The sequence below is a fragment of the Ochotona princeps genome, chromosome 15, assembly GCF_030435755.1.
Source record: "Ochotona princeps isolate mOchPri1 chromosome 15, mOchPri1.hap1, whole genome shotgun sequence".
In the NCBI taxonomy this organism is placed as follows: domain Eukaryota; kingdom Metazoa; phylum Chordata; class Mammalia; order Lagomorpha; family Ochotonidae; genus Ochotona; species Ochotona princeps.
The window spans coordinates 10,215,525-10,242,489 of NC_080846.1; the positions used below are offsets into that span (position 1 = coordinate 10,215,525).

Below are 26,965 nucleotides of genomic sequence, written 5' to 3' on the forward strand. Positions count from 1 at the left end.
TGGCCTGGGAAAGCAGTCGAGGATGGCCCAAAGCCTTGGGACCCTACACCCACAGGGGAGACCTGGATGAAACTCCTGGCTCCTGGTTTTGGACTGGCTGAGCTCCGGCTGTTGTGGTCACTTGGGGATTGAATCAGCTGAAGGAAGATCTTCCTCTCTGTCTCTCCTCCTCTCTGTATATCTGATTTTCCAATAAAAATAAATAATAAATCTTTAAAAAAAAAAAGAATTAAAACCTCTTTAATTATTGATAATACCCCTATACCATTTGAGATGTCTAAGTGTGAATTTGTTCTGTTTATTTATTATACACCCTTTTTCAAGAAAAGTCAAAACTGTCATGTAATTTACATTGCTTTTTAATCTGGTGCACAAAATCATCAATAAAACAACCTTCGTTCTACAGGAGAATCCAGAGCAGAAAAATCAGGAGCCAATTATCCCCAAAGCCAACCTTGTCGCAGAGCAAGCTGCAGGCACTGTGCCTGGAGCTGTAAAGGCATCTATTGAGAGGCTTCTGGGAGTGCAGAAAACAACCACTGGACATGAGCACCCCAAGCAGATGACACTGGTAGTTCTAACAAAAAAAAAAAAGGAATTGATCTTCACAGGTGAGATTACAAATCAATTACATAAATGGCAGGTGGCCGTCAGTTGGCCGACCTCTCCCTGGTCTGAAAGGAAATCTGTCACCAGGGCCACCTCGCCCTGGCAAAATGGGGTTGGGTCCTGGAAGTGGGCCTATGGGATCAAACCGTGGTCTGAGTGGAGAGAACTGGCCGCGTGTCTCCCCAGGCCCAGGAATGAATGAACCGACTGACCCTCCTGTGTAGGGGAGTGTTGGCCTTTCATCATATATGCCCCCGATAATTCCTGGAGGAAAAAAGGAGGAGGGAGGAAAATCCAAAGGGCTGGGATAGACTGGAATGCGGTCAGGAGCTGGTGGTGGGAACGTCACAAAACGTCTCTGAGCTTCTTTTCTTTGTATGTACTTCCTCCTGTACAGCTTCAGAAAAAGAAAAAACACAATAAGGGAAGTGATTTACCTGTTTCCCAAAAGTTTTCATTGTACACGCCCACCAATGCCTTTCTTTTCTCATACCATCTAGCAGTGCACAAAACAGAACTTTTGCCAACTTCTGTCTGCGTGAATAAGGCAGTAACTCCAAGTGCAGTGCCAAGTAAGCTCTGTCCTTTAACCACACTGCGGCTGAGTGACTGTGCTAATATGAACAACAAACCCACACAGGAATAACTGCAGGTCATGGACTGTCACAGGTGTAATCTAGATTTCCAAAGTTAATGCTATTTGTTGTAAAACAGTTTTCAAAGTGAGAAATTTAAATGCTCATTGAAAATACTGTATCATAAAATAGGGAAGAAGGGGTCACACTGAAATTAGTTTTTTCATCTGTTGTATTTCCCTAATAAATCTCAATTTAAAATAAAACCCCTCATAGATGCAAACAAACAACCATACAAACTAAAAAAAACCTAAAATAAATAGACAAACAACAGAAAGTAGAGCTTGGAATTTGACAGGAAAGAGCTGGCGTGGATTGGCTTGCTGGGTGGGACACAAAGATTAGTCACTCCTCACCATGGTGTTGATGATTTTCCTGCACACCCCCCCAAAAAAAAAAAAAATGTTCTGCACCTTAAATGTCGACAAATATCTTGTTAGAGTTACAAGCCAGTCTAGATTATCCTGAAATCTGCCAAGATCAGCAAAATTATACTTCAACACAACAAATGACTAAATATTAAAATGAAATAGACATGAGACAGTTGAATGGTACCTTATAGCCATTTTAAGCTATATAGCAGCCAGTCCGGTCCTGTATATAAACTAGGGTTGAGATGTCAATGAGCTAATCATGGGTTGTGGTTAGGACTTGCTTTTTTTTTTTTTTTTTTAACATACTGGTTACTCAAAACCATGTCAATTCCATAATGTTGCAAATTGCTGTTGATGTTATATTGGGACTCTTAATTGACTGTGATGATATTCTACCAGCTCTAACTTCGGACCAGAAATGGTCTCCCCAAGAAACTGTTCAACCCATCTGGACAATAAGTAGCTGGACTCTATGCTTGGTATATGTTTGCAAGAAAGAATCTTGATTGAATTTGAACTGTAATACTACATCAAGGTGGAGGAATCCACCGGGGGGGGGGGGGGGGGCGTGGGGAGGGGTGGGGGATTCCCAGAGCCTACGAAACTGTCACATAATGCAAAATAATTAATAAAAATACAAAATAGCAAATAAATAAATAAATAAATAAATAAATAAGTAAATTTAAAAAAACACAATGTCTGTTTCAGAGAATGGCACACACTCCTAAAAACAGTACAATCTTGGCCCAGTAAAATGGCTCAACTAGCTAAGCCTCCACCTCCAAGTGCTGGCATCCCCTATGGGCAACAGGTCAGTCCCAGCTGCTCTGATTTCCATCCAGCTCCTTGCTTATGGCCTGGAAAAGCAGTGGAGAATGGCCCAAAGTCGTGATACCCTGCACCCGTGGAAGAAGCTCCTGGCTCCTGACTTTGGATAGGCTCAGCTCCAGCCATTGTGGCCATTTGGGAAGTGAACCAGCAGATGGAAGCTGTTTCTCTGTCTCTCCTCTCTATATAAATCTGGCTTACCAATAAAAATAAATAAACCTTTTTTTTAAATCTAATGAACACAGTATACTGTGATTTGTACTTATTTGAGGACTTTTATTGAATTTTACTTTTCTCTAAGCCTTTCAACTGCAAAATCAGTATCTTTTACAGTACTCATCTGTAAACAAAACAACATAATTTCTTTCTTAATGTGTTCTGTTAGCTGGCTGAATTACTGAAGACAATTCCAGCACAAAGACAACGCACACCTATAATGTTTGACAACAAGAGCAGAGCAGAATCCTTCCTGTTGGGGAAAGGAGAGACGCTAGCACTAGCTGCTCCAGTGTGGTGAGGTACCAGAAAAGAAAGGCTAAATCTAAAGCACCAGTTGAGATCATCTCCATTTACTGAACTTTAGCAACAGACCTAATGAAAGACTACTTCACTGCATTATAATAAATATGAAAATCTATCCCAATTTTCTCATTACTTCTGCTATGAACATTAGCTGTGAAAATTACAAATACGTACTTCTTTCCAATCTGTGTCTCGAGTTTTGACAGTACCATCTTGAAAGAAAAAAACAAAAAACAAGGATTAAAAACATTTCATTCATCCAGGATTAACCACTAAGTTTGATTTCTGTTCTAAGGAAATGGAAACTTACTCATTAGTCATAAAAAAGGAACATGAATTTCTTGTATAAAACATATTGTTTCATTTGTGTTTTCCTGTAGCTAATTCAATTCTTCTACGGATGGTTAAGGGAGTTACATGGGAATTGCACACAGTGGTCCTTAAAGATCTGTGGTAAGATATGTGGCTGCTCTCTCCCCTGTACTATCTTCTCCCCAATCCATCTTCTCCCCTTAATCTCATCTATGTGTGTCAGCTGCTTCTAATATCATATCTCAAAATACCACAATCTGGTACATTCCCTGCGAGTCTGTACCACAGGTCATGTTGCTGACTGGAAGTCAAGCTGGCTCAGGGTTTTCCTCCATATTTGGGGTATCTTTGGTGGGCCATGTTCTGTCTGACTACTGTCAGAGATATGGCTGGGTCTAAGTATTTCTCAGTACAATTATTTATTTGAAATGTGTGAAATGAGGAAAGAGGAACCCATTCAACTAGAAGCCTAAAGGAGAGCTTGGGTAAAAGACAGAGATGTTTTCCCTGCCAAGTCACCACCTTAGCATGGAAGTAAGCGCTGGAAGCTCTAGCCCCATAGCATTCCATCAATAGGAAAACTCATTACAAAAATGTGAGCACTCACCTAAAAGAAGAGCTCACAGGCCACACTCTGGAAATAACGGAGATTGGCTAATTTAAACCTTTAACCCAGAACTGAAGCTAACTGAAAGGGCATTTGTTCATTTGATGCATGTTCCTATTACAGCCTATTTTTTATTCGTCAATCCTTCATTATATGTTGGTCAGTTTGTGTCTTTCTTCTCTTCTAAAACTATATTTTTAAATTTTTTTAAGAAGACACCTGCTTCCAAATGTGACAAAATTAACATTTTCAATTTGGATTCAAGGATACAAAAAAGTAGAAAAAGGACGTTAGGAATCAACTAGAAGAGAAAGGAATGAATCAAATCATTCCCATTTTCTACATTATAAAGTTTTAAAGAAAATGTTTAATAATCCAAATGATAAAATATGTTATTCTCTTTTAAAAAAACCAAAAAGGGGAGGGACAAACTTTTGCAGCTGCTAAGGTGCTATCATATAGAACACTATCAAACTGTTTTCGAACTAACTTAAGCAGAAATTTACTATTTGATAAATAGATACTATTTGTAAAACAAGCTGATTTTTCAATTCTGTTGTTTTTCATTTCGTTGTTTCCTTTTATAAAATTTCCAAAGTAGGACAGTTTGAAAAACCCTAATAATGTTGGAAGATGAGAGCGGCGGGAAGATGTTCCAAGTTGAGCCTTAGCCCTCTGATCTGTACATCCTGACGCACAGGTTCTGATGTCATCACCAAGTGCCCACAATGTAACCAGAGAACAGCAAAGCTGCCTAGCCCTAGAGCCCTAGGACACTAGACAGCAAGACTATTAACTTGCAGACTGGTCCCACCGCAGAAATCCTCAGATACCAAAGATGGTCTTCAGAGAAGGTACAAACCACCTAGTCTAGATATTTGTCTGCTGCAGAGGACCTGGAAATGAACAGGGTTTAGACTCTCCCCTCCAAGGTTATTCACCGTGATCTTCCAAACTCTTAAAAAAAAAAAAGCCTACAACTGAAAACTTGTGGAAGATAATTAACTAAAACCATAGTAAGAAAGGACTGGCATTGTAGTGTAGAAGGCTTGCTGGCTGATTTTAGTTTCCTGTCGCTCCACTTTTGATCCCGCTCCCTGTTTGTGGCCTGAGAAGGCAGTGGAGGTGGACCCAAGCACTTGGGACCCTGCACCCATGTGCGAGACCCAGAGGAAGCTCCTAGTTCCTGGCTTCAGAACAGCCCAACTCTGGAACTGCAGTCATTTGGGGAGTAAAGCAAAGGATGGAAGATCTCTCTCTCTCTCTCTCTCTCTCTCTCTCTCTCTGTCTCTCTGTGTGTATATGTGTCTGTTTCTCTCCTCTGTAACTCTTTCAAGTAATACAAATAAACCTTTAAAACACACACACACACATAAAGAAAAAAGCCCTTTTTTGTTAATTTGCTATTATGTGAATTACCTCGAAAATCTCGTAGATACAAACACCTCCACAGAAGTGGGTCATTTGATGCAATACAAAGATCACGACAAACTGCGGACAAAGACAGGACTGAACGAGCATCCAGGAGTCGGAAGATTCGCAGTTTGAGTTCCAGTGGGAGGACTACCAATCCAAACACATCTGGCAGATCCAGGGCTAAAATGGAAAAAAGAGAAAAACAGGCATTACTAAGAACATCCAGCTTTTCCCCACACAGTGAGGAAAAACCTCTCTAAAGAGGTTACAGGCACAGAATTAGCTCACTACAGGCCATGCCCCCAGCTAAATCATAAGAATACAAAATGAAGTAAAACATATTCCCTACCTCCAAGGCATTCACACTCGTAGACTCAAAGACATTATATCAACAACTATGATACACTGGAAAACTGTAACAAGGACACACACAAAATGCTATGGAATAGAAGTGAGTAACATTTAAGGAACTGACTTTTAAACTTAGTTTTGAGAATTTCACTAGAAGGAGAAAAGAAAGAAGTCACAGAGTCCACAAATACACAGGAGGACTTTAAAGAGTTTGTGCAAAGCATTGAAAAGGTGAGTTTATCTGGATACCCAAAAGCATGAAATCTGCACATAAATTTTTTTTCACTTTATACAATTTCCATGAACTTTCTGGATATCCCTTGTACTGACTGCACTTCCTGTTCCTTCCAGCCATTCAGACTGTAACGACGCATCCTCCCTTACCTTGCCGAGTAAAAGCCAGGAGAGGATACACCAGCTGGTCTTTGAAGAGGCGGGACAGCTTCTGAAGATCTCTGTATATCTTGGCTGCACTGTCCCCTGGAATGGTTTTAAATGAAACACAAAATCAAGGTGAAATATTTCAACTGGCATCTTCTACTTCTGCCAAAGCAATTCACACATCACTCCTGCAGAGACACTGTGAACCAAAGTCCCTAGTGGCAGAGAAGCTTCTACATACAACTCGGATAGAACTGAACCTTACAGGTGAAGTTAAAATTCCATGACACCACATGAATACAGCTGCACAATGATATACCCCACACAGCTGTGGGCTGCATCTGCAGAATAAACTGCTCATGCGGTTTATACAGATGTCAAAAACATACCGCATCTACCCATGAGTGGGCATGGGGACAGGGTGGGAACAAATGTATGGAACTTAGATCCCAACACAGTAAGTGTATTTATCACATGGAGTCCATGGATCAGCAACTGGGTCAAGCATTTCCCAAGCTTTCTCTCACATCAGCCACCCTCTCCTATATAAGATTTACACACTTTAAAAATTGGTGTGACACAATCTACAATCGCAAAAACCTGGAAGCAACCAAAATGCCCATCAATAGAAGACTGGATAAGAAAGCTATGGTTCATCTACTCTATGGAATACTACTCAGCTATTAAAAAAAATGAAATGCAGTTCTTTGTGGCCAAGAGGGCCCGACTGGAATCCATCATGCTAAGAGAAATGAACCAATCCCAAAAGGTTAAATACCACATGTTTGCCTTAATCTGAAATGAAAAGATGACAACTTGGAAGATAGTACCTGTATATTGTAATATTAGTGCAATCTCTAACAACCTGTATCCAATGCAATAAGATAATGCGATATAATCTATAAACCAACAATTAATGTCAGAATACTTAAGATCTACATCGAAAAACTAAAACCTACTATACCCTCAATACGCTATGTTAATCCGTGATGGGGAGGGAGTGCAGGGAAGTCTTTCAGGACCATAAAAAGAGTGAGGAAAAAATACAATATAGCATATCAAGATCAAATCTGGTAATTCATAGACAACAGACTCAAAGCGGCACTAAACAATAGTAAAACTACTATACCAATGCATGAGGGGGGAATCGGGTGCAATCCTGACAACCTCTTAACAGGAGGTCATGTGCATGGAGCAGGGGGGCACTCCAGAGTGGAGCAGGTGGTAAGGAGGAAGCTTGGATCCCAACCATGAAGACTCCCAGACCTTCACCACAAACTATTAATACGAGCAACAAGGACTATATCCCAACTGCAAGGAGGCCACAGGGAATTGGATGCCCTCGGAGGCCGAGTACTCTGAGGTCACCCACCCTCAACCGGAGCTTCCGCAGGGGATGGAAGAAGTCCAAACGCTACCGTCCAGAAACCAACGTCATCGGAAAGACAATCAGAAGCCCTGAGCGGTCCGCAGAAACAGAAGAACAATAAACGTCCTTTGGGACCAGGGAGGAGAGCTTTCTCTGGTCCAAGCCTGGCTCCAACTCTGGACCCCCACCCTCCCTCGCAATGACCATCGGGATTGCTCCGAAAACCCCTCATAGCAAACAAACAATCATACAAACTAAAAAAACCTAAAACAAATAGACAAACAACAGAAAGTAGAGCTTGGAATCTGACAGGAAAGAGCTGGCGTGGATTGGCTCATGCCTCGCTGGGTGGGACACAAAGATTAGTCACTCCTCACTATGGTGTTGAGGATTTTCCTGCACACCCCCCCAAAAAAAATGTTCTGCACCTTAATTGTCGACAAATGTCTTGTTAGAGTTACAAGCCAGTCTAGATTATCCTGAAATCTGCCAAGATCAGCAAAATTATACTTCAACACAACAAATGACTAAATATTAAAATGAAATAGACATGAGACAGTTGAATGGTACCTTATAGCCATTTTAAGCTATATAGCAGCCAGTCCGGTCCTGTATATAAACTAGGGTTGAGATGTCAATGAGCTAATCATGGGTTGTGGTTAGGACTTGCTTTTTTTTTTTTTTTTTTAACATACTGGTTACTCAAAACCATGTCAATTCCATAATGTTGCAAATTGCTGTTGATGTTATATTGGGACTCTTAATTGACTGTGATGATATTCTACCAGCTCTAACTTCGGACCAGAAATGGTCTCCCCAAGAAACTGTTCAACCCATCTGGACAATAAGTAGCTGGACTCTATGCTTGGTATACGTTTGCAAGGAAAGAATCTTGATTAAATTTGAACTGTAATACTACATCAAGGTGGAGGAATCCACCGGGGGGTGGGGGGATGGGGGGGTTCCCAGAGCCTACGAAACTGTCACATAATGCAAAATAATTAATAAAAAAAAAATTGGTGTGACACAGCCAGCCTGTCCGAGGTCCCAGAGAAAGCAGCAAAACCAAACACAAATATCTGGCTCCACACACTCAGCTGCAGCCACTGCAACTCTGCTCACAATGTGGTCTGCGGATCACCAGGACTGACCCAGCCAGAGCCCTTCAGACAAACTGAATGTCAGGCCCCACCACAGACCATCTAAATCAGAATACAAGAGTTGCAACAGCTCCTGGCAATTCACAGGTGGGTCAGGTGCTGAACTGCTCTTCAGTTCTGCTGTTCACCCAGTCTATAACTTTGGCAAATAAACTCTCCCTCTGATCCTCATCTGTTTAAAGGAGACACCACCACTATGTCAGGAAAGAGCTGCTAAGATTTAAAGCTCCACCCCGGAAGTGGGGGATCTGGAGGGACCCGGGTTGCCTGGCCCAGGTCCTTGAGCCTTGCTGTGTGGTGGGTGCCAGGTCTGTGAACCCCAGGGGCGGGGGATCCAGTGGGGTGTGGGTCGACTTGTGAGAACTAGTCGTCCCCAGTAGAAAAGACAAAGTAGGGGCAGATGGTCCAGATCCACACAGAGGACACTGCAGTCCATGGTAGCCTGCAGAAGACATCTGTTACCATAGCAATGGAAGGAGAACAGAACAAATTGGACATGTACCCCAGCCCAACAATGACAGCAAATATCTGGGCAAATGGTGACTCTAAGGTGGACTACGTCACCAACGGACATTGAAAGTATTCTCTTATCCTTGGATTGACAAGATCGACAACATTTCAAAACTTTTGAAACCACCTGGGCAAAACCTTCGGAGCATATGCCACGTTACGACCCTAGGTCAATAATGGGTGGCCGTTTCCCATCCCTGGGTGCTAGGGCAGGTGGGAAGCTGGGTATGGCTTCTCTCCTTGTCTATCCCTCCCCCCAGATATATGAAGAAGAATTAGAAAACCTGAAAACAATGATCATACCCTCTTTTCCTTAACCCTCAGTCCCTCCCACCCTGATCAACTATGTAAGCATCATCTAAAATTTTTTAAAAAGAAAATACACATTAAAAAAAAAAAAGATTTAAAGCTCCATGCACAGTACATTATTAGGTAAGTTTATGCTCACTCCAAGGAATACACTCATTATAACTAATAAGAACAAAGAGAAATATGCAGTTAGAGTCTAAATTTTGGGTGTGTGAAGTTGCAATCTTGAGTTGAAATCTGATTTCATTACCATTATACCTTTATAAACATATATATCATTACTATATAGATCATTAAAAAAATTTTTTTTCTCAGGTAGAAACTGATTTTTTTTTTCCCAAATAGGTTTCCTTTAACAGGAATCAAAGAAAAACTGCAGTATGCATCTCTACTCCCAAATAAAAGTAGGCCTCCAATAAAACTGTTAAATATACCTTGACAATAAAATACTAGACTCTACCATTGTTTGTAACTACAGAACGCTGGAGTAAAGACTACAGCTGAAGGACTGTATTACTGTAAAATAGAGGTGATAATGGGGAGGAGAGAGGAGAAGTGGAAAGGGGAAAGGGAATAAAGAAAGGGAAAGAGGGGAAGCCCTATACCTACAAAACTGTAAAATGGAGAATAAGAATCAAAATATATATATGCTTCCTTTACCAACCTATTATGGAAGTGTTTACTTAGAAATGTATGTATAAAGGATAAATAACAGTACCCAGTTAATTACTAGGGTATATAGACTATCACCTGCAATAAAAAAAAAAAAAAAAGTTTAGGGGCTGGTGTGGTGGCCTAGCAAGTTAGTCCTGTGCCTGCAGCTCCAGTACCCCACACAGTGCTAATTCAAGTTCCAGCTGCTCAACTTCCAATACAGCTCCATGCTTATGTCCCACGAGGGCAGCGGAGGACAGCCCAAGTCCTTGGGCCTCCTTCATGTAGGAGACCCAGGAAGAAGCTACTGGTTCCTGGCTTCACATCAGCTCAGCCTCAGATGTTGTAGTCATTTTGGGAGTGAACAAGTAAATGGAAGACCTCTCTCTGTCTCTCTTCTCTCTGTAAAGGCTGCCTTTCAGATAAAATATTTTTTTAATTACCTTAAAAAAAATTAAGATGACTTGCCAAAGGAGCAGCATATACCTACCCAATGCAAAATTTCTTTACTAAAAATACTTAATTAAAATAGTTCAAAAGCTTGTAATGTAACAGTATTAACTTATTTCTCTTCCATTTCATTTTTTCTTATTTAAGAAAAACCAGACTGAAAACAGGAATCTGAGTCACATATCTATAAAGGTTGTTTCTTAATTTTTTAATTTATTTTTACTGGAAACACAGATCAGATTTATGGAGAGGAGAGACAAAAAACCTCTGTCTGCTGGTTCACTCTACAAATGGCTACAACAGCTGGAGCCAAGCCAATCTGGAGCCAGGAGCTTCTCTTGAGTCTCCCACAAGGGTGGGATGCAGGGTCTCAAGGCTTTGGGGCATCCTGTACTGCTTTCCCAGGCCACAAACAGGGAGCTGGATGGGAAGTGGTACAGTCGGAACACGAACCAGTGCCCACATGGGATCCCAGCACTTATCAGGTGAGGATTCAGCTAGCTGAGTGATTGTGCTGGGCCCAAAAGTTGTTTCTAAAAGGTTAGGCTAGCCAGACAATCCAGTTGAATCCCTAAGTCCACCACAGATCAGATCTGTGATCCTGAAGTAATGGAAACTCCTCTAGAGCTGTTAGCAGAACAATATTACTGGCATAAAGCCTCAGTCCACTGCTGGGGCAGATATTTGGCCTACTGGTTAAGATGCTCTGTTGGGCTGCCCACACTGGAGTGCGTGGGTTCAAGTCCTGCCTCTGCTCTCAGTTTGCACCTTGGAATACAGCAGGTAATACCAGCTCAAGTACTTAGGTCCCCACTTCCCACATGGGAGACCTGCACTGACTTCCTGGCTCCCAGCTTCAGTATGGCCCAGTTCAAACCCCTGCAGGTAGCTGGGGCTTAAACCAGCAGACCAGAATTTTCATTGTCTCTGAATCTCAAAGTTGTTAACAAACAAACAAAACTCTACTTCTACAAATAGGAAAGTATTTCTATTCCCCACAGCAAGGTCCTATCTAGTATGGATGAATATTGAATGTTGTAGTCAAAGAGCTTGAAGTTCTTCTGGTCTAATCATAAGAGCCTCTTCACAGATGCAGGAGTCACTCTAGCTCTGGGTGGGGAAAACATATTCTAATCATCACACTGGTGTGTGACCTTCCAAAACACCACAGGATTTAAATAAACACACAGTATAGTTCATATATAAGACGGGAGTGGGGAGAGGGAGAGAGAAAAACCTGGAAAGGCTCCTCAGAGTGGAACAACCACCACCAAGAAACAGTGCTCTGTTGTCCCCCTGGCTGAGGGGAGTCTCCCCTTGTCACCTTCCTCAGGACAGACTCTAGAACGCTCAGCCTCGAGATGAGGTATGGAAGATGTAGAGAAGGGCTTCCCCAGAAGTGAGAGAAGCTTCCAGCGGAGGTCACCGCCTGCTGCATTCACGGGGCCAGCAGCCCAGGAAGAAATGGCAGTGCTTCTGGCCAGTCTCTGTCTGCTGTGTCACAGCAGAAGGAGCAAAGTGCCAGTGTTGCCAAGTGAGGAGGAAGACTATGAATGCAAAGGGAGCCCCAGCCTGGTGGGTCAGGATGCTCATCCCGTCAACGGCAGGTGAAGAACACCAGCAGGATAACCAACTCTACCCAGGCTGACACAGGCACTGGGCACACCATCATCAGTGGGGCACTGCACTGCTGTCATCACTCACAGGACAGCTCTGTGGAGGGATGCCAGTGGCCACAGCTTTGCCAGGAAGCCTCCCAACACTGCTGTCATTGGCAAAGGTAATAAACCTTGGATGTCCCTGCCCTGGGGCTGGGGCATCAAATTTAGCAGTGCTGACAAGAGACAATAGGCTGACAGCTAAACAGAGCAGTGACTAAACCCCAGCAGGGCAGATTTTTTGTTGTTGTTCACATAAAGAATTCTAAAACAAAAACAAAAAGACTACGAATGAGAAACACAGTCCAATATGACATTAAATGCTTAATTCAGCTAATACTCCAGTTCTGATTCTATCTATGCCCAGCCAGAGACCATCATAACTATGCATTCTGCTCTTGCCAATATCAGTATAAGCCAGTCTCTCAGAGCCTGCTTTTCCCTGGGAACTAACAAATCTCCGGGCCTTCAAAGCAAAATTCCAGATCCAGCCAGCCTTCCTAGAAGACAGCTGTGAATGCCATTTCCCCAGTGTGTGGCAGCACTCCTGTCTAGCTCAGGAATCCTAATGTTGCCCTGAGCAGTGAATGAAGAAAGCCACAAAGGCACATCCAGCACAAGGCCAGCGCCCAAGGCGTCAGCTGCCTCTCCACCCTGGCTCTCCTTCTACCATCACTCACCTCTCACAACATGGGGTTAGCCAGAAAAAGAAGGAAAAAGGAAAACCTGACTTCCTCCCACCTACTAATAATTTAACAGAACATAAGCAGTCATGTCTAGAATGCCAACTTTTGATGAAGTTCCAATTTGCATCAATTAATAATCAAACTTACATAGGTTTAAACAAACATTCCTAATATAATTTTTCCTCCAATAATCTTCAATAGTGATGTTGCATTTAACTACTTCCACAAAACACAGATCCTTTTGCAATGACAAAAAGATCTCCGAAGATTAATTCAGAAACTACAAAGCAGGATAAAACTGTGCTGAATTCATAGCGGCATTATTTCACAATGTAACATAATTCAGCACACTGAGACTCTGAGAAAAACAGGAAAGAAACAAACTCCTTAAATTAGAATACAGTTAAAGCCTCTGTATTCTTAAAGAGACAGCACTGTCTTGAATTTGTCTAAATATTCAGAAATAATCAGTCTTTCCAATGCTATCTTTCAGGGTTTGTTTGTAAGTGAACCTCCCAAAGCTTAGTCCTAACAGCTAAGTCACTCCGTTACCTGGGTCTTCTATGCAAATGAAAGATTCTGGCCGGAGCTGCAATTTCTTCACACTTCTCATCTCATTGTTGGTTTTCAGTGTGGCTGAAAATAAGAGGGAGAAGACAACCAGTTGCTTTCCTGTCTCAGCTTGAGCTCACCACCCCAGCCCCTAGTACACCAAGGTCTCATCATACAAAACAAATGGCTCTGGGCCTATTGCTTTCCCTCCCAGCAAGGTCAAAGTGCAAACTTGCTATCATATGAGAAGCTACTCTAAAACACCACCTTTAGGAACTACAGTGAGCACTCCATATACAATCCACTAAGCATTAACAGCCGCAGCTTACAAATAACTGAAAGATATGCAACAAGGTTAACATGAGGTGACCAAACACAATAAAATCATTATTTCTAATTGAGGTCACTACAAACTCCACTTTCTTTTCATTTAACTCTTGGCAACAAGTTCTCCCTTGTTAATGAGAAGAATCTTGCTGGTTTTCACAGCATCATCTCGCTCTGGATTCAAAGAACCAGTACTCTTGACTTCATCCAAGGGCTCAATTTTAATCACAGACACAAACGCACACTTCATTTCACTCTCTGAAAAAGCCAGTGATGGGCTGGTGCACGTGTGTGCCAGGCAGGACGCCTTAGCCGAGGCAGCCACTGAAGGACACACTGCGCCTTTCCAAAGACTCAACATTGGGAAGGCAGGCAGCCATGCAAGTCTGCACAAAGCTGAGATACCAAGAGTAGCAAAGGAACAACACGTCAGAAACAATGGCACCACCAAGACATCTAGCCACTATCTCTTTATAGTAAACATCAAGGAACTAGTAACTAGAGAATGTCATATATTCTACATGTCATTGAATGTTTTCATAACAAAGTGAGGCAAAAATCGCTTCATTAGTGACTTTGATAACTTTCACCTTGCAGGTTATGACCAGATATAACAGAATGATTACATGAAGGCAGAACCCGCCAACACTGTGAACAAGACTCTAATCGTGATGAATGAAGCCTTTTGCAGGGCGAACCAGCAGATGGAAGACCTTCTCTATCTTTCTCTATATAAAATCTGCCTTTCAAATAAAAATAAGTAAATCCTAAAAAGAAAGAGAGACACATTGTTAAATCTTTGTGCCATCAGTCTGCCACATCCTGACCAATGTGGAGTGCCACCAGAGTAATTTAAGCTAAAATGTTCATACTTCTAAACAAAATTTCAAAGAATCTAGGGATTAAAAAGCAACAGAAATCACATGGGAAGCCTCAGAATCATCTTCCACTTCAAAGAGTAGGACAGTGTAAGTCAGTAGCTCCTATTTGAGTAAAACATTACACAGGTTATGAGATCAAAACGTGCCGGCTGTTTGGTACAGTGGTTAAGACACCACTTGAGCCACCGGTATCCCACACAGGAATGCCCGAGTTGAGGTCCCAGCTTTGCTCCCAATTCTGTTGTTCTGCTCATGTAGGGGACAGCAGGTGTCCCCAGGTGATGGTTTAAGTAGTTGGGTCTCTGTCAGCCACATGGGAGACTGGATTCAGTTTCCAGTTCCCAGCTTCAGCCTGGCCCAATCCTGGTCGTTACAGGCATTGAGGGAATAAACCAGATACCAGAGCTCTGTCTCCTTTGTCTTATTTGTCTGAAAGGCACAACTGATGCAAAGAGACAGAAGAGACAGAGAGATCTTCCATTTCCTGGTTCATTCCCCAAATAGCTACAACTGCCGGGGTTGGGCCAAGCCAAAGCCAGGAGCCAGGAACACCATGCTGGCATCCCACATGGGTGGCAGGAGTCCAAGCAGCACAGCCATCTTCCACTGCTTTCTCAGGTGACTTATCAGAAGCTCAATCAGAAGTGGCGGAGCAAGGACTCTAACCAACACTTTGATATGGGATGCCTGCATCACAAACAGGCACCAAGCTAGTTGAAATTAAAAAAAAAAAATTTAAGTACATCAAAATAGCAGGGCTGTCCCAAGAGTGAAGGCCTTTGACCTCAATACCAACTTCATGTTTTAAAATCTTCCAGACACATGCCATCAGTGATCTAGGAATTATATCTGGGATCTACAAATGAAATAACATTGAGAAAGAGTGACAATTATCATGATAGCCAACTAGTGAAGTGTGGATAAAGCACTTGGAAAGAAACACATAAGGACAGTGTCTACAAGCCAACAGCCAGGACTAGGCCATGCTGTTACCGTTCACAACGATGAGATTTCCCAGGGGCACGCAGGTGAGCACAGCATAGCCTCCCTCGCACAGCGGATGTGTGTACTGCAGCCGGTACACGCCGCTAGCCTTCCACTGCTCTGGCATGGACATGGCTTTGGCTTCTGTCCCCTGGGGGATGACACGAAAGCAGAACACAGAATGAAGAAAGGTATTATTCTCAAAAAGATTAAAAACCCAGAAGGCACCTACCTTATTTAGAAATATAAGCATTCCAGGGCTTGGCAGCGTGGCCTAGTGGCTAAGGTCCTTGCCTTGATCCCATATGGCTGCTGGTTCTAATCCCGGCAGCTCCACTTCCTCTCTGTCTCTCCTCCTCTCAGTATATCTGACTTTGTAATAAAAATAAAAATAAATCTTTAAAACAAAACAAAAAAAAAAGAAATATAAGCATTCCACACAGGCCCCTTAATAAAAGGGCACCAAGTCACTAATATCACTACTAACAGAGGATAATATAATGTAATTATTTTGCTATCAAAATTTTGTTCCAAACAGGTATACTACTGCCACAGAAATAGGGACTGATTTTTCTTCAAAGATTTACTTCTCACCCTAGCACAGCAGTATCACTATTCAAAACTCCAGCTCAAATGTCACTTTCTCTGTAACACATTTTTCAAAAGAAAGCTGTCACACCCTTTCATCCCTTTACATTCTGCTTGTGTTTCTATGGCTACATACTTCTATTACATTATTTAGACATCATAAATATTGCTCTTTCTCCAGCTTATGCATTCAAAGACAAGGAGTCACATATCACTTATTAAAGGGGATACATTCTTAAAAATAAAGGTCACTAAGCAACTTCACCATGATTGAATACTATTGAAGATGTTAAGATGGTGACAATGTGACCAGGTGATATCATGTTGCATCTACTATGGTGGTCCCACTCATCTAAGTAAGCATCAGAAGGTGGCACATGACTGCACTTCTGGGTCCTAATTCCCAGCTCGGTGCACGGCATGCGGCAGGTGTGCAGTGACCCTGAAGGACTGCATTTTGCCATCTTGTGCCATGGGCCATAGACCAGCAGCACGGCATAGGGAAGGAGGACACGGAAGCTCCAGTTCTATCCTACATTTACCAAATCAGAATCTGTATTTGAGCGAGACCTCCAGATTTTCCTATGTGTTTTAAAGTTTGAACTGCTCTCCTCTCAATGTTCTCCCATGAAGCCCTGACATGATACACACATGTGTTTCTCCCAGAACTTGACCAAGTTGGTATATAATGTTCATGCCCAGACTATGGGCAGGTGGAGAACAGGAACCTTTCGCATATCTAAGTAAGTTGAGAGCAGGGACAAAGCACTGAACCTGACATCGGTAGATGCTTATCAAAAAGATGACAGATGTAAAACCCAGCAGCTGTGTGAGCTAGGTCCCTCTCTGCAAGTCTTATTTGGGTACTGGCATTCCACAGACATTACATTAAAAAAACAACCTAGTGAGTCATGCCCACTTCACACTCATTAGCCACATTTTATATATCTGCTGTCACATATAATTTTGTGTCCTTATTTTTTTTTAAACCACAATTGCCTTCACCTCTTTAACATTCTTAAAACTGATCAAGGAAATGAAGGAAAAATAGGATGTGAGGGAAGAGCACTGAGTGCCTACTGGAGCTTACCACTGTGTTCAGCACTTCATGCTCAATCCCCAACCACACTTAATGAACAAACCTAGCACACACTCGTGCTACTTACCGATACACCCCTAGCATCTGTCTGTCATCCTTACCTGAGGCACGTAACCTGACTCCAGCATGAGAAGATGCAGCAACACTATCAAGGCATCCTTGGCGTCAGCACAGCTGGCCGACTGATACAGGATTTCCAACGAGTGGGGCACCTGCCCCTCCACGGCCTCACTGCAGAGCATCGGTTCTGAGTGACGGACACCTGCGTCCTCTTCCACATCCATAACATCCTGAATGGCCTCAGCTGCCAAATTCTGACTAGGCCCTGACTGGAAAAGATAACAAAAACAGGAACTTCTTCAGAAGCCTTACTTTTACAGGGTATATTTTACATTCTAAATAGAAGTGAGATTCATGCAAGCAGGAATGGGCATCAGGCACATGTGGTTAAAATGCCATCTGGGACATCCACATCTCACATGAAGCGCCTGGAGTTTGAGTCCTGGCTCCACTGACCATTCCAGCTTCCTGCTAATGCACACCTTGGGAGGCAGCAGGAGATGTTTAGGTGCCTGCCACTCCTGAAGACCTGAAGTGAGTTCCTGGCACCTGGCACCTGGCTTCAGGCCGGCCCAGTCATGCCTACTGTGGAAATCTGGGAAAAGTGAACCAGTAATGAAAAATCTCTCGCATACGCAAGAACACTCTCTCACACATTCTGCTTTTCAAATAACTAAAATACAATTTTTTAAAAAGTCTAAATATATCACTGAATTTAGAAATTGGAGATACTTCAGATGATGTTTCATAACTTAGTGAGCCAGCCGCCTACTACTCCAGCCTCAATTCCTCATCCCCACTAACCCTGAAGGTCACCCTCAACTCCCCCTCCACCTTACCTAGCCTCACCCCAAAAACAATGGGTCTTCAAAACTCCACTAAAACTACTCTCTCAATAACCCTAAACTCATCCTGTTTCCATCCCACATCACTTTCTTCTGACTTGCAGCAAGGTGTGCCTCTAGTTGCATGTCTTCAGAACCATCCCTCCCATAGCTGCCAAGAATTTAATCATGTCCTGTAAGGGCTTATAACTCCTCAGGACCGCCCCAGGATTGGCTCTGTGGTGCAGCAGGTAAAGCTGCTGCCTGCGATGCTGGTCTCCCATGAGGGTGCCGGCCGTGACATGGCTGCTACACTTGTGATCCAGCTGCCTGCTCATGGCCAGGGAAAAGCAGCAGAGAATGGCCCAAGTGTTTGGGGTCTGGCAACCCAAGTAGGAGACTCAGAAGTTTCTGGCTCCCCTTGGATATGTCGAGAGTGACCCAGCTAATTGAAGATCTCTCACTCCCTCTTTCAAATAAACAACAACAACAACAAAAAAACCTCAACAGTGTCTCAACACTGACAACAGCATTCCCCTCAACTGTGCCTTAGGTCTTACAGAAAAAGTCTACAAACACTAGGTACGGAAAATGCTAAATGCAATAGCCGCCTAACCCAACCTTCCAAAACGCACTGTTCAGAGACACCTAAAAATAACAACGTGCACATAACATTTACACCAAGAAACACTTGCTCAGGCCCTGCAGTCCGTACATTCAACCACATTAAACAACTGTCTCACAAAGGACACTCTGGGGAAGGCCTACAAATGAAATCCCCACTCCTGTACTCCTTCGCACAAAGGGCCCTTCGTCAAGTGACCCCCACGCTATCAGGTGCTCATTCTGCCGCTCCCTTCCCGAGGACTGCGCAATACCTCTCCCACAGAGGAAACTCAGGCCGTCACTCTGCCTTGCAGGGGCCTGGATCACTGCGGCTTACCACGTGGCACTGCCACCCTCTAATCATCTGTCTGAATCCCCCCCCCCAAGTGCCTGCAGGTTAGATGATGGAGGGCCAGACTACAGAAATATCACCTGTGTCTGTAGCCCTGGTACAACTCCTGGCACACAGTAGGTACACAAGAAATGCTAGTTGGGCAATTGCTGAAGGGTAGTAGCTTACAATTTCATAGTTTTGCTATCAAATTGTTTTCTCATATGCATCTTACAACAATCCTATAAAACAGGCAAGGCAGATGATGTCACCTTTTTATAGATGCTATAATCCAGAAAGATGAAATAACGCAATCAAAGTTATCAGCTAATAAATACTTAAGATTAACCCAGATCTCGGTATTTGTAGTTCAGAGTTCGTAGACATAACACACAGCTTCAAGGAAACTCAGTCACCTGTGTTAGTCCTGTTCAGCAACCTTGTTTCCTAGGCAAGTGCCCAACTCATAATGCAAAGCACATATTTCTTGTAAGTTTGGATTTCCATTAAAGAAAGGGCAGAGGAAATTGAAATGACATAGTGTGACAGAAAGTTTAAGTCTGAGGTGATAGCTTTTCTCACAAAATCTCTGAAGACATAAGCCCTCGTGGCTTTGAAGGATCCAAATTCAATTACTGAAAGCTACAGGCCAGTGACAATTCACACCCCTAAAGAAAGGGTATGACACAAAACCATTTCCATAGTATTCTTTTGAGCCACAGAAACTACTGTATCAAAACCAATTTAGCACTGAACTAAACAATGAAGTGTAGGTTCTTTGCTTCTGTACCATTATGCCTAACCTCCTGCCATCTATTGCTTATTAAGGGCTGTGTGGAACAGAATATATGTGGGGAAATAAAAACACACTTACCCTACACCAACCCACACTGGTGGGAGACAGCAGAAGACCTTGGCAGCCTGTCTAAAAGGACTTGCACGCCGTGAGCACCACAGCCACTCTGAGCCATGCTGATAAAACAGCTATCACCTTCACACATGCAGGAATGAAAACATCAGAGCACCACCTCTCTGAGCAGACCGCCCTGCCACGGCCAGTCACAGGAGACCCAGATGGGTGACTGGCACGGCTCAGATAGATCTTTGCCTGACACCTAACATCCCTGTTTCTCATTAAAGACCCTACAGATACTAGATGAATTCTCACACACAAGGAAATCAGAAAATCAATTTGCTATTTAATTAACAGACAGAAATGTGTGTCCGATGGTTTTAATCTTTACTCATGTACTTTCCTTTTGTGCTGCTCCATTGTCTACCAAATTAGCAGCTCACACTGTGTCAAAACTCACAGGATTATTCAGGAGATGTTAAGCTCCATTACCAACAGTTTTTACAGTTCACTAACTTTGGAATATCATCCAATGGTTTCAATACTGAAGGTACTAACCTGAGGCAATTCTCCTATGCTTTAAGTTATCTCTTGCTCAGTCTGTCAACAAAAAAGACTTAGATGGGCCGTTTTAACATGTAGCTAAATAGGCTTCCTTACTCTCTGAATTATCTGTATGTGGCAGAAACATGTAGAGATGCAATAGTTTCTAAGATACATTAAAATTCATATATCTGGATATAGCTGACTTTCACAATTTATCAATCTATTCAAAAGTGTTTCTTGATATCTATCTATATGTAATGCCAAGAGAGGTGCCATGAATGCTGTAGTTGAGGTGGTAAGCACACAGATGAAACAATTAACAAAACAGGCACGTGCATATCTCAATTTTTTTTAAGTGACAAATTTAGACCCAGTGCAGTGACTCCATGCCTAAATCATCACCTTGCAAGCGCCGGGATCCCATATGGGTGCCATCCAGCTCCTTGCTTATAACTTGGGAAAGCAGTGGAGGATGGCCCAAACCCTCGGGACCCTGTACCTGCATGGGAGACCCTGAAGAAGCTCCTGAATCGTGGCTCTGACTCAGCTCAGCTCCGGCCATTGAAGCCAATTAGCGAGTGAACCAGCAGATGAATGATCTTTCTCTGTCTCTCTTCTCCATAAGTCTAATCTGTCTTTTCAATAAAAATAAATAGATCTAATTTTAAAAGTGATAATTTATAGAAGAAATTTGTAAATGGGATAATAAATAATGAGGTATTTTTAAGATCATCAGTAGAAAAATTAAATCAAGCGTGGGTAGCGGTGGGCAAGGGCTTCAGAAGAGGGCAGAGATGCAGACAGGAGTAGCAGGCAAGGCAGTGGACCTTGGTGTGGGCGAACGGTGAGGACAGAGGCATGGAAGCAGTTGCTAGCTGTGCTCAGGAGCTGTGATGTGCTGGCTGGTGGACAGAGATGATAAGGAGTCTGATCAGACAGGAGACGAGCAGCTCCAGGAGGGAAGAACAGAAACCAGCCTTTGAAAGGGTGTGTGGCCAGCTTTCCAGAAAGCCTTGGAAACTAGTAGTAAGAGGACAGGCAACATTTTCTTCTACAAAATAGGTGGAATTAGGGGCCAGTGCCATGACATAGCAAGGTAAGCTGCCACCTCCAGTACCAGCATTTCATACAGTCGCCAGTTTGTGTCCTGGATGATCCACTTCCAGTCCAGCTCCCTGCTAATGCACCTGGGAAAGCAGAAAATGGCCCAAGCGCTTTGGGCTCCTGCAGTCACACGTGAGACCCAAAGAAGGCTCCTGCCTCCTGGCTTCAGCTGGGCCCAGCCCCAGCCACTGTAGCCATTTGGAGAATGAATCAGCAGATGGAAAACCTCTTTCTCTCCGTACCTGTCTCTCTCTAACTCTACCTTTCAAATGGATAAAATAAATCTTCAGGACAAAAAAAAAAAAGATGGAATTAAAGATACTTGCTTTTTCAGTTGAAGAATGATGAGCACAGGTCTACTTACTAGAAACATAGAGTAAAGGAGCAGCAAAATGAAGAACAGGAAAAAGGCAAACCTACAAAGTGGACTGAAGCAGCCTGACATGCAAAAGAAAAACTGACATAGCTGGTTAATGGACTGCCGATTAGGAGTTAAAAACCACAGGAAAACTGGTGTGCCACGGATGCGGCAACAGGGATAGGAAGAGGACAGCAGTAGCGCACATGTTCCAAGTTTGTCTCAGCCATCTCAAGTCTGAAATATCAACTCAAACACTCCAGCTATAAATGTCTGCAAGTCATTTCGAAACAACTGGACTATAACTGCCCTAATGAGTAGATTAGGCCCAAGAAGCAAAACCCACTGACAGCAATAGAAGCAAATGGATAATGTAACCGAAGAACTGAGCATATGGACAAAATATAAAGGTACAAACTAAGCACTCTGGAATAACAGCCTAATACTGGTCGAGAAATTTAACAGTCAAAACAAACAAAACAAAAATGCTGAGAAAATGCGCTGCAATCCCCCAGTGATAATTATCCCGACTGGTCCAGAAGTCAACTGAGGAGTGAGATCTGGTTTGCCAACTACCCCATTTCATGAGTTGGTCTTTTATACCCACCATGCTATCATCATGCCGGATGTCAGACTGGGCTGCCTGTGCCTGGGATGAATCACTCAGCCGTTCATCTGCTTGGCTGGCCTGAGTGGAGCTGGCGGCCAGAGAGGGGTGATCGTTATTCTGGACTGAGGAATGCTCTGAATCTGTGGATGAAGGCAAGTTAGGTGCTGGAATGGCATCTTCAAGAATCAAACATATCAAGTCCCCAGAAACAATCCCATATGAAGCCAAGGTGTCTTCATCTCCAGTGAGGGCATCCTTGTTGTTCAATGATATTGCAAATCGGGTATCAGAACTGCCAAGAGAGATGGACAAGGATAGTAAGAGTGACCTATTGCCATTGCCCTCAATAATACATTTGGAACATATATATGCCTGTAGAACTACTGTATGGGGGGAAAAGGCATGGGGAGGCCAATGTTTTTAGAAAATTATCTAAATTTATTTGTTCTTATCTTCAAAGGCCTAGATTACAGATTTCTAACAATTAAACTCTAGCCTAGGGAATTGATATAGTACTTTTCTAGCATCAATCTATATTTTCATCAAATCTAGGTCACATCTTTTAATTCACTTTGACACCTTTGAAATTGGGGTACTGCTTAGGATCAATGAATTATTAGTTTGACAGCATCTCCCTTCATACTACACAAAACAATTTTTGCCTTATACTGATAGCAAATGAGAGTCAGAAAAATACCACTTTTGGAACACAAAATTGATGACATCATTGCTCTGCTTAAAATACTCCAACAGTTTCCATCCGAACTTGGAATAAAACCTTTACCAAGGCCTGGGAAGCCAACACTGGGCCCCACCCCACCTCTACCAAGGCTTGGGACATCTCCCCTCCTCCCTGGGCTCACTCACAGGCACTCTCACTTCTGAACACCTCACTGCAGCCTGTGGGATGCCGCACTTGCTCTTCGGGGCAGCTCCGACACCACCCCCTCAGCCACACCTCCAGCACTCACTAGGCCAGCTCCACGCTTTACTTTTATGGTCACACCATTAGAAAACACGGTTAGGTTTTGTCTATTGCCTGCCTTCACACCCCTAGCACTAGACGTTCAGATTTCTCAGAACAGGGATCCTGCCTGCCCAGTTTTAAACTGTATCTCCAGCAGCTGGCAAATAACATATCTGTAGTTTAAATGCAACCTCTCAACATTAGTTGGGAAGACGAAGATGTGAGTGACTGCCCAATCCAAGGTCTTTACATGATGGCTTGCTTACACCAAATCTACATCCTCAATGAATATTCATAATCGCAAAAATCAAGATCAGTGTATATAGATAATAAACACAAATTCATCCCACATGACCTCTTCCACTGTTGAAGAGAGTACAAGTTCACCCATCCTATGGATGACCAGTTATGTCTCTTACAGGGAAGATAGCACAAATCCAGAAACTCACTGCTAAACAAGAACACAAGCCTGAAAACAATGAAGTACCACCCTTTGTGTGCTGAGCTACGGGGTCTGTGGAGAACACGGTGCTCTGCCATCACACAGTGATGAGGAATGATTAATAAACCACTCTGACACATTTTAGCAGACACTGACACTCAGCAAGGCTAATCTGTATAAAGTGTGAGAAGTCAACAAAATACTAAGTCGTTTGAAAATTAAGTTCCATTTACTTTTTCCTACAATCATGCACCCTGGAAGGTGCTAGAACTAACTCATTTGTCTGTCTTTCACACTCACACTTTTTTTTCTTACCAAGTCAAATGTCTTTGACAATTCTTACTTATAAGAAAAAGAAGTGGGGTCAGCACCATGGCATGGTAGCTTAGACCTCCATCTGCAGCACTGGCATCCCATATGAGTGCTAGTTCAAGTCCCAGCTGCTCCACTTTTGATCCAGCTCCTAGTTAGCATGCCTGGGAAAGCAGTGGAAGATGGCCCTAGTGCTTGGGCTCCTGCACCCGCTTGGGAGACCTGGAAGATGCTTGCGGCTTTAGACCCAACTAGCCACAGCCATTATGGCCATTTAGGGATTTTGTGGCCATTTATGGTTATTTTCTGTAACTGGGGCAGGGAGTGAGAAACGTTACTAAAAACTGAAATTCTAGAAATGCGAGGCTTTTTGCGAAATTTATAGCAATCCTTAACGCAACTGCTTAGTAAAGGTATTATAGGAATGTCTTAAGGACATATCTTAAAACTACCTGTTCACTATAAAATGAATTTTCTTTCAGAAAAACGAATTTACTTTCACAAACTGACACTTAATTCTTTCCACTTAACCAGTGTGAGCTGTAAATACAAACCTGAAAGAGAAACCAACTTGGGTTCGGGGGCAAACAGTCACACTGAGTCATATTGAATTCCACATCCTTTTAGAACTGTCCTGCCTAACTCAAAGACAAGAAGGTATACATATACATATCCAAATGGGGACTCCTTCAAAGGAGAAATGAATTTTAAAAAAATCATAGTGGGGGGGGGGGGCCCGGCGGCGTGGCCTAGCGGCTAAAGTGCTCACCCTGAACGCGCCGAGATCCCATATGGGCGCCAGTTCTAATCCCGGCAGCTCCACTTCCCATCTAGCTCCCTGCTTGTGTGTGGCCTGGGAAAGCAGTCGAGGACAGCCCAAAGCCTTGGTACCCTGCACCTGCATGGGAGACCTGGACGAAGTTCCTGGCTCCTGGCTTCGGATCAGCACAGCACCGGCCATTGCGGTCACTTGGGAAGTGAATCATCGGACGGAAGGTCTTCCTCTGTCTCTCCTCCTCTATGTATATCTGACTTCCCAATAAAAAATAAATAAATCTTAAAAAAAAAAGTCCTGGTGGGGTAGCAAGGCCAACACAGAAGCACTCTGGCTTTAACGCGAAGAAATAACCACGGACACCTGTCACTTACTGTGGGTAAAAAGAATTATGTCAACAGTCTAATTTTTAGTTTTGGTTTTTTTTTTAATGCAGAGGAAAACATGCTTACTTCAATCTGATAGTGCATTAGGCCGAGAAATAAAACAGTGAGTTTTTAACTGGGCTTCATGTCTGTGAATTCTTCAACAATAAACTGAAAGCTCCCCAAAGTCTTAAATTGGAGGTACATGACAGAAAGCTTTTTCTTTTCTTTTGAAGAGTCAGTTCCCTCACAAAGCTCCAGGGAACCATGGTCTTTTGGTTTTTTTATTTTTTTTCTCAGCACCCCACACCTGTCAAATCCAATGGCTGAGGCTTCAAGCAGGATCCCCGCTTAGCGGTTCCTATGACCCCAGAGCATGGTTCTCAGAGATTGTCTTCCCAAAGCGGTTCATCTGCAGCCCCAGAAACTGGTAACAGAATTTGATCCTTTCTCAATTTCATTGCCCTCCCACCCCCAACTGTAAACCTCCTCCCCGGGAGGTGGGGCACGGTCATCCTTAAGGCTAATGTTGGGGTTTGGGGGCAGTGGGCAGCATCCTGCCCAGCAGTCAGAAGATCCCGAAACTTTCGGCCGTGCGCCACACTGCTAACTTCCAACTGGAAAAACCTACACTGAGTTTCCGTTGCCAAGTTTCTCGATCCTGATTTTTTTTTTTTCTAGGAAATCGAAAGCGATTACTCACCCGGGAGGGTACCGGGGCCCCCGGGAGGCTGGGCCATGTCCTCCAAGAGCCCGGACCCCGCGAGCAGAGGGCGGTCCGCGCCAGCTCTCACCCGTGACACCCCGCACGTCACAGCCCGGCGACGCCCCCCGAGATAAACGCGGGGCGCCCGGCCACTCCGCACCCCGCCTCCTCCCGCCTCCTCCCGCGTACCTGTACCCCCAGGTGGGAAGCAGGGCCTGGCTCAGGCGCCATCGCAGCTGCCCCAGCGTCGGCTCCGCCTCGGGCACCTCCACCGGCCTGGTTTGTTTCTGAACCCGCACCCGCAGCTTCATGGCGACGCCGGCTGGGGCACCTCAGGCACAGATGGCGCCGGGCTGTAACCGGGAGGAGGCCCCGCCGAGGCTTCGAGAACCGGAGCCGCTCTCTCAGGGCGCCCACTCCGGAGAGCGAGCGGCTGGTGGGCCTGGCGCTCCAGTGTTTACCCCTAGCATCGGTGACTCGGCGCGCCGCAGCGCTGCCTGGAGGCGCGCGGCACGCACTGCGCAGGCGCAGACCCTCCCGCCCGGCGCTGTTCGTCCTGACTGAACGAGTGCACGGCGCTGCGCAAGGACCTTGCCACTTTTCTGAGGAAACTTGGGGGCTGAGAATCCTTCCTGACAGGCGCGGCTCCGGCAACTTAAGCTTTTCCCCTGAACCGCCCCGCAGGACTGTTTGAATGTTGCTCCACTCTGCTGCTGGCTTACCTCAGAGAAGGTGGTCCTGGAGAGAGACCAAGTCAGAGGCCGCCATGTCTTTTATGACCCAGTCTCAGAAGTCACACACCGACCCTTCCGATCCATCAGTTCTGACAACGATGACCACGATG

At 43.8% G+C, this 26,965-nt stretch overlaps 1 protein-coding gene across 2 annotated transcripts; it reads right to left on the reverse strand.

Annotated features, from left to right (window-relative positions):
* Positions 1-343: 343 nt before the first annotated feature.
* On the reverse strand, positions 344-26,954 carry FBXO7 (F-box protein 7). 2 transcript variants are annotated; one of them, XM_058673862.1, is made up of 9 exons: positions 26,927-26,954; positions 22,552-22,694; positions 17,364-17,591; positions 15,585-15,726; positions 13,384-13,467; positions 6,039-6,134; positions 5,307-5,483; positions 3,143-3,180; positions 344-1,006 (listed from the first exon to the last, which is right to left on the reverse strand). In XM_058673862.1, exons 1-9 carry the CDS (start codon positions 26,937-26,939, stop codon positions 629-631), a joined length of 1,299 nt encoding a protein of 432 aa, XP_058529845.1. In that variant the 5' UTR covers positions 26,940-26,954; the 3' UTR covers positions 344-628. The 2 variants fall into 2 exon arrangements, with proteins under 2 accessions (XP_058529845.1, XP_058529844.1); XM_058673861.1 differs by lacking the exon at positions 26,927-26,954 and adding an exon at positions 26,311-26,512 and having other exon boundaries at positions 22,552-22,846.
* Between the last annotated feature and the right edge of the window lie 11 nt (positions 26,955-26,965).

What these genes read in the sequence shown, in the direction of transcription:
- FBXO7 (XM_058673861.1), bottom strand. Translation starts at nt 26,432, where the DNA reads ATGAAGCTGCGGGTGCGGGTTCAGAAACAAACCAGGCCGGTGGAGGTG. An exon ending in TCCGGCATGATGATAGCATG is followed by an intron (nt 17,592 to 22,551) that starts GTGGGTATAAAA and finishes TATCTTTTCCAG; the next exon opens with TCAGGGCCTAGTCAGAATTT. An exon ending in AAATCTCATCGTTGTGAACG is followed by an intron (nt 13,468 to 15,584) that starts GTAACAGCATGG and finishes TCTTATTTTCAG; the next exon opens with CCACACTGAAAACCAACAAT.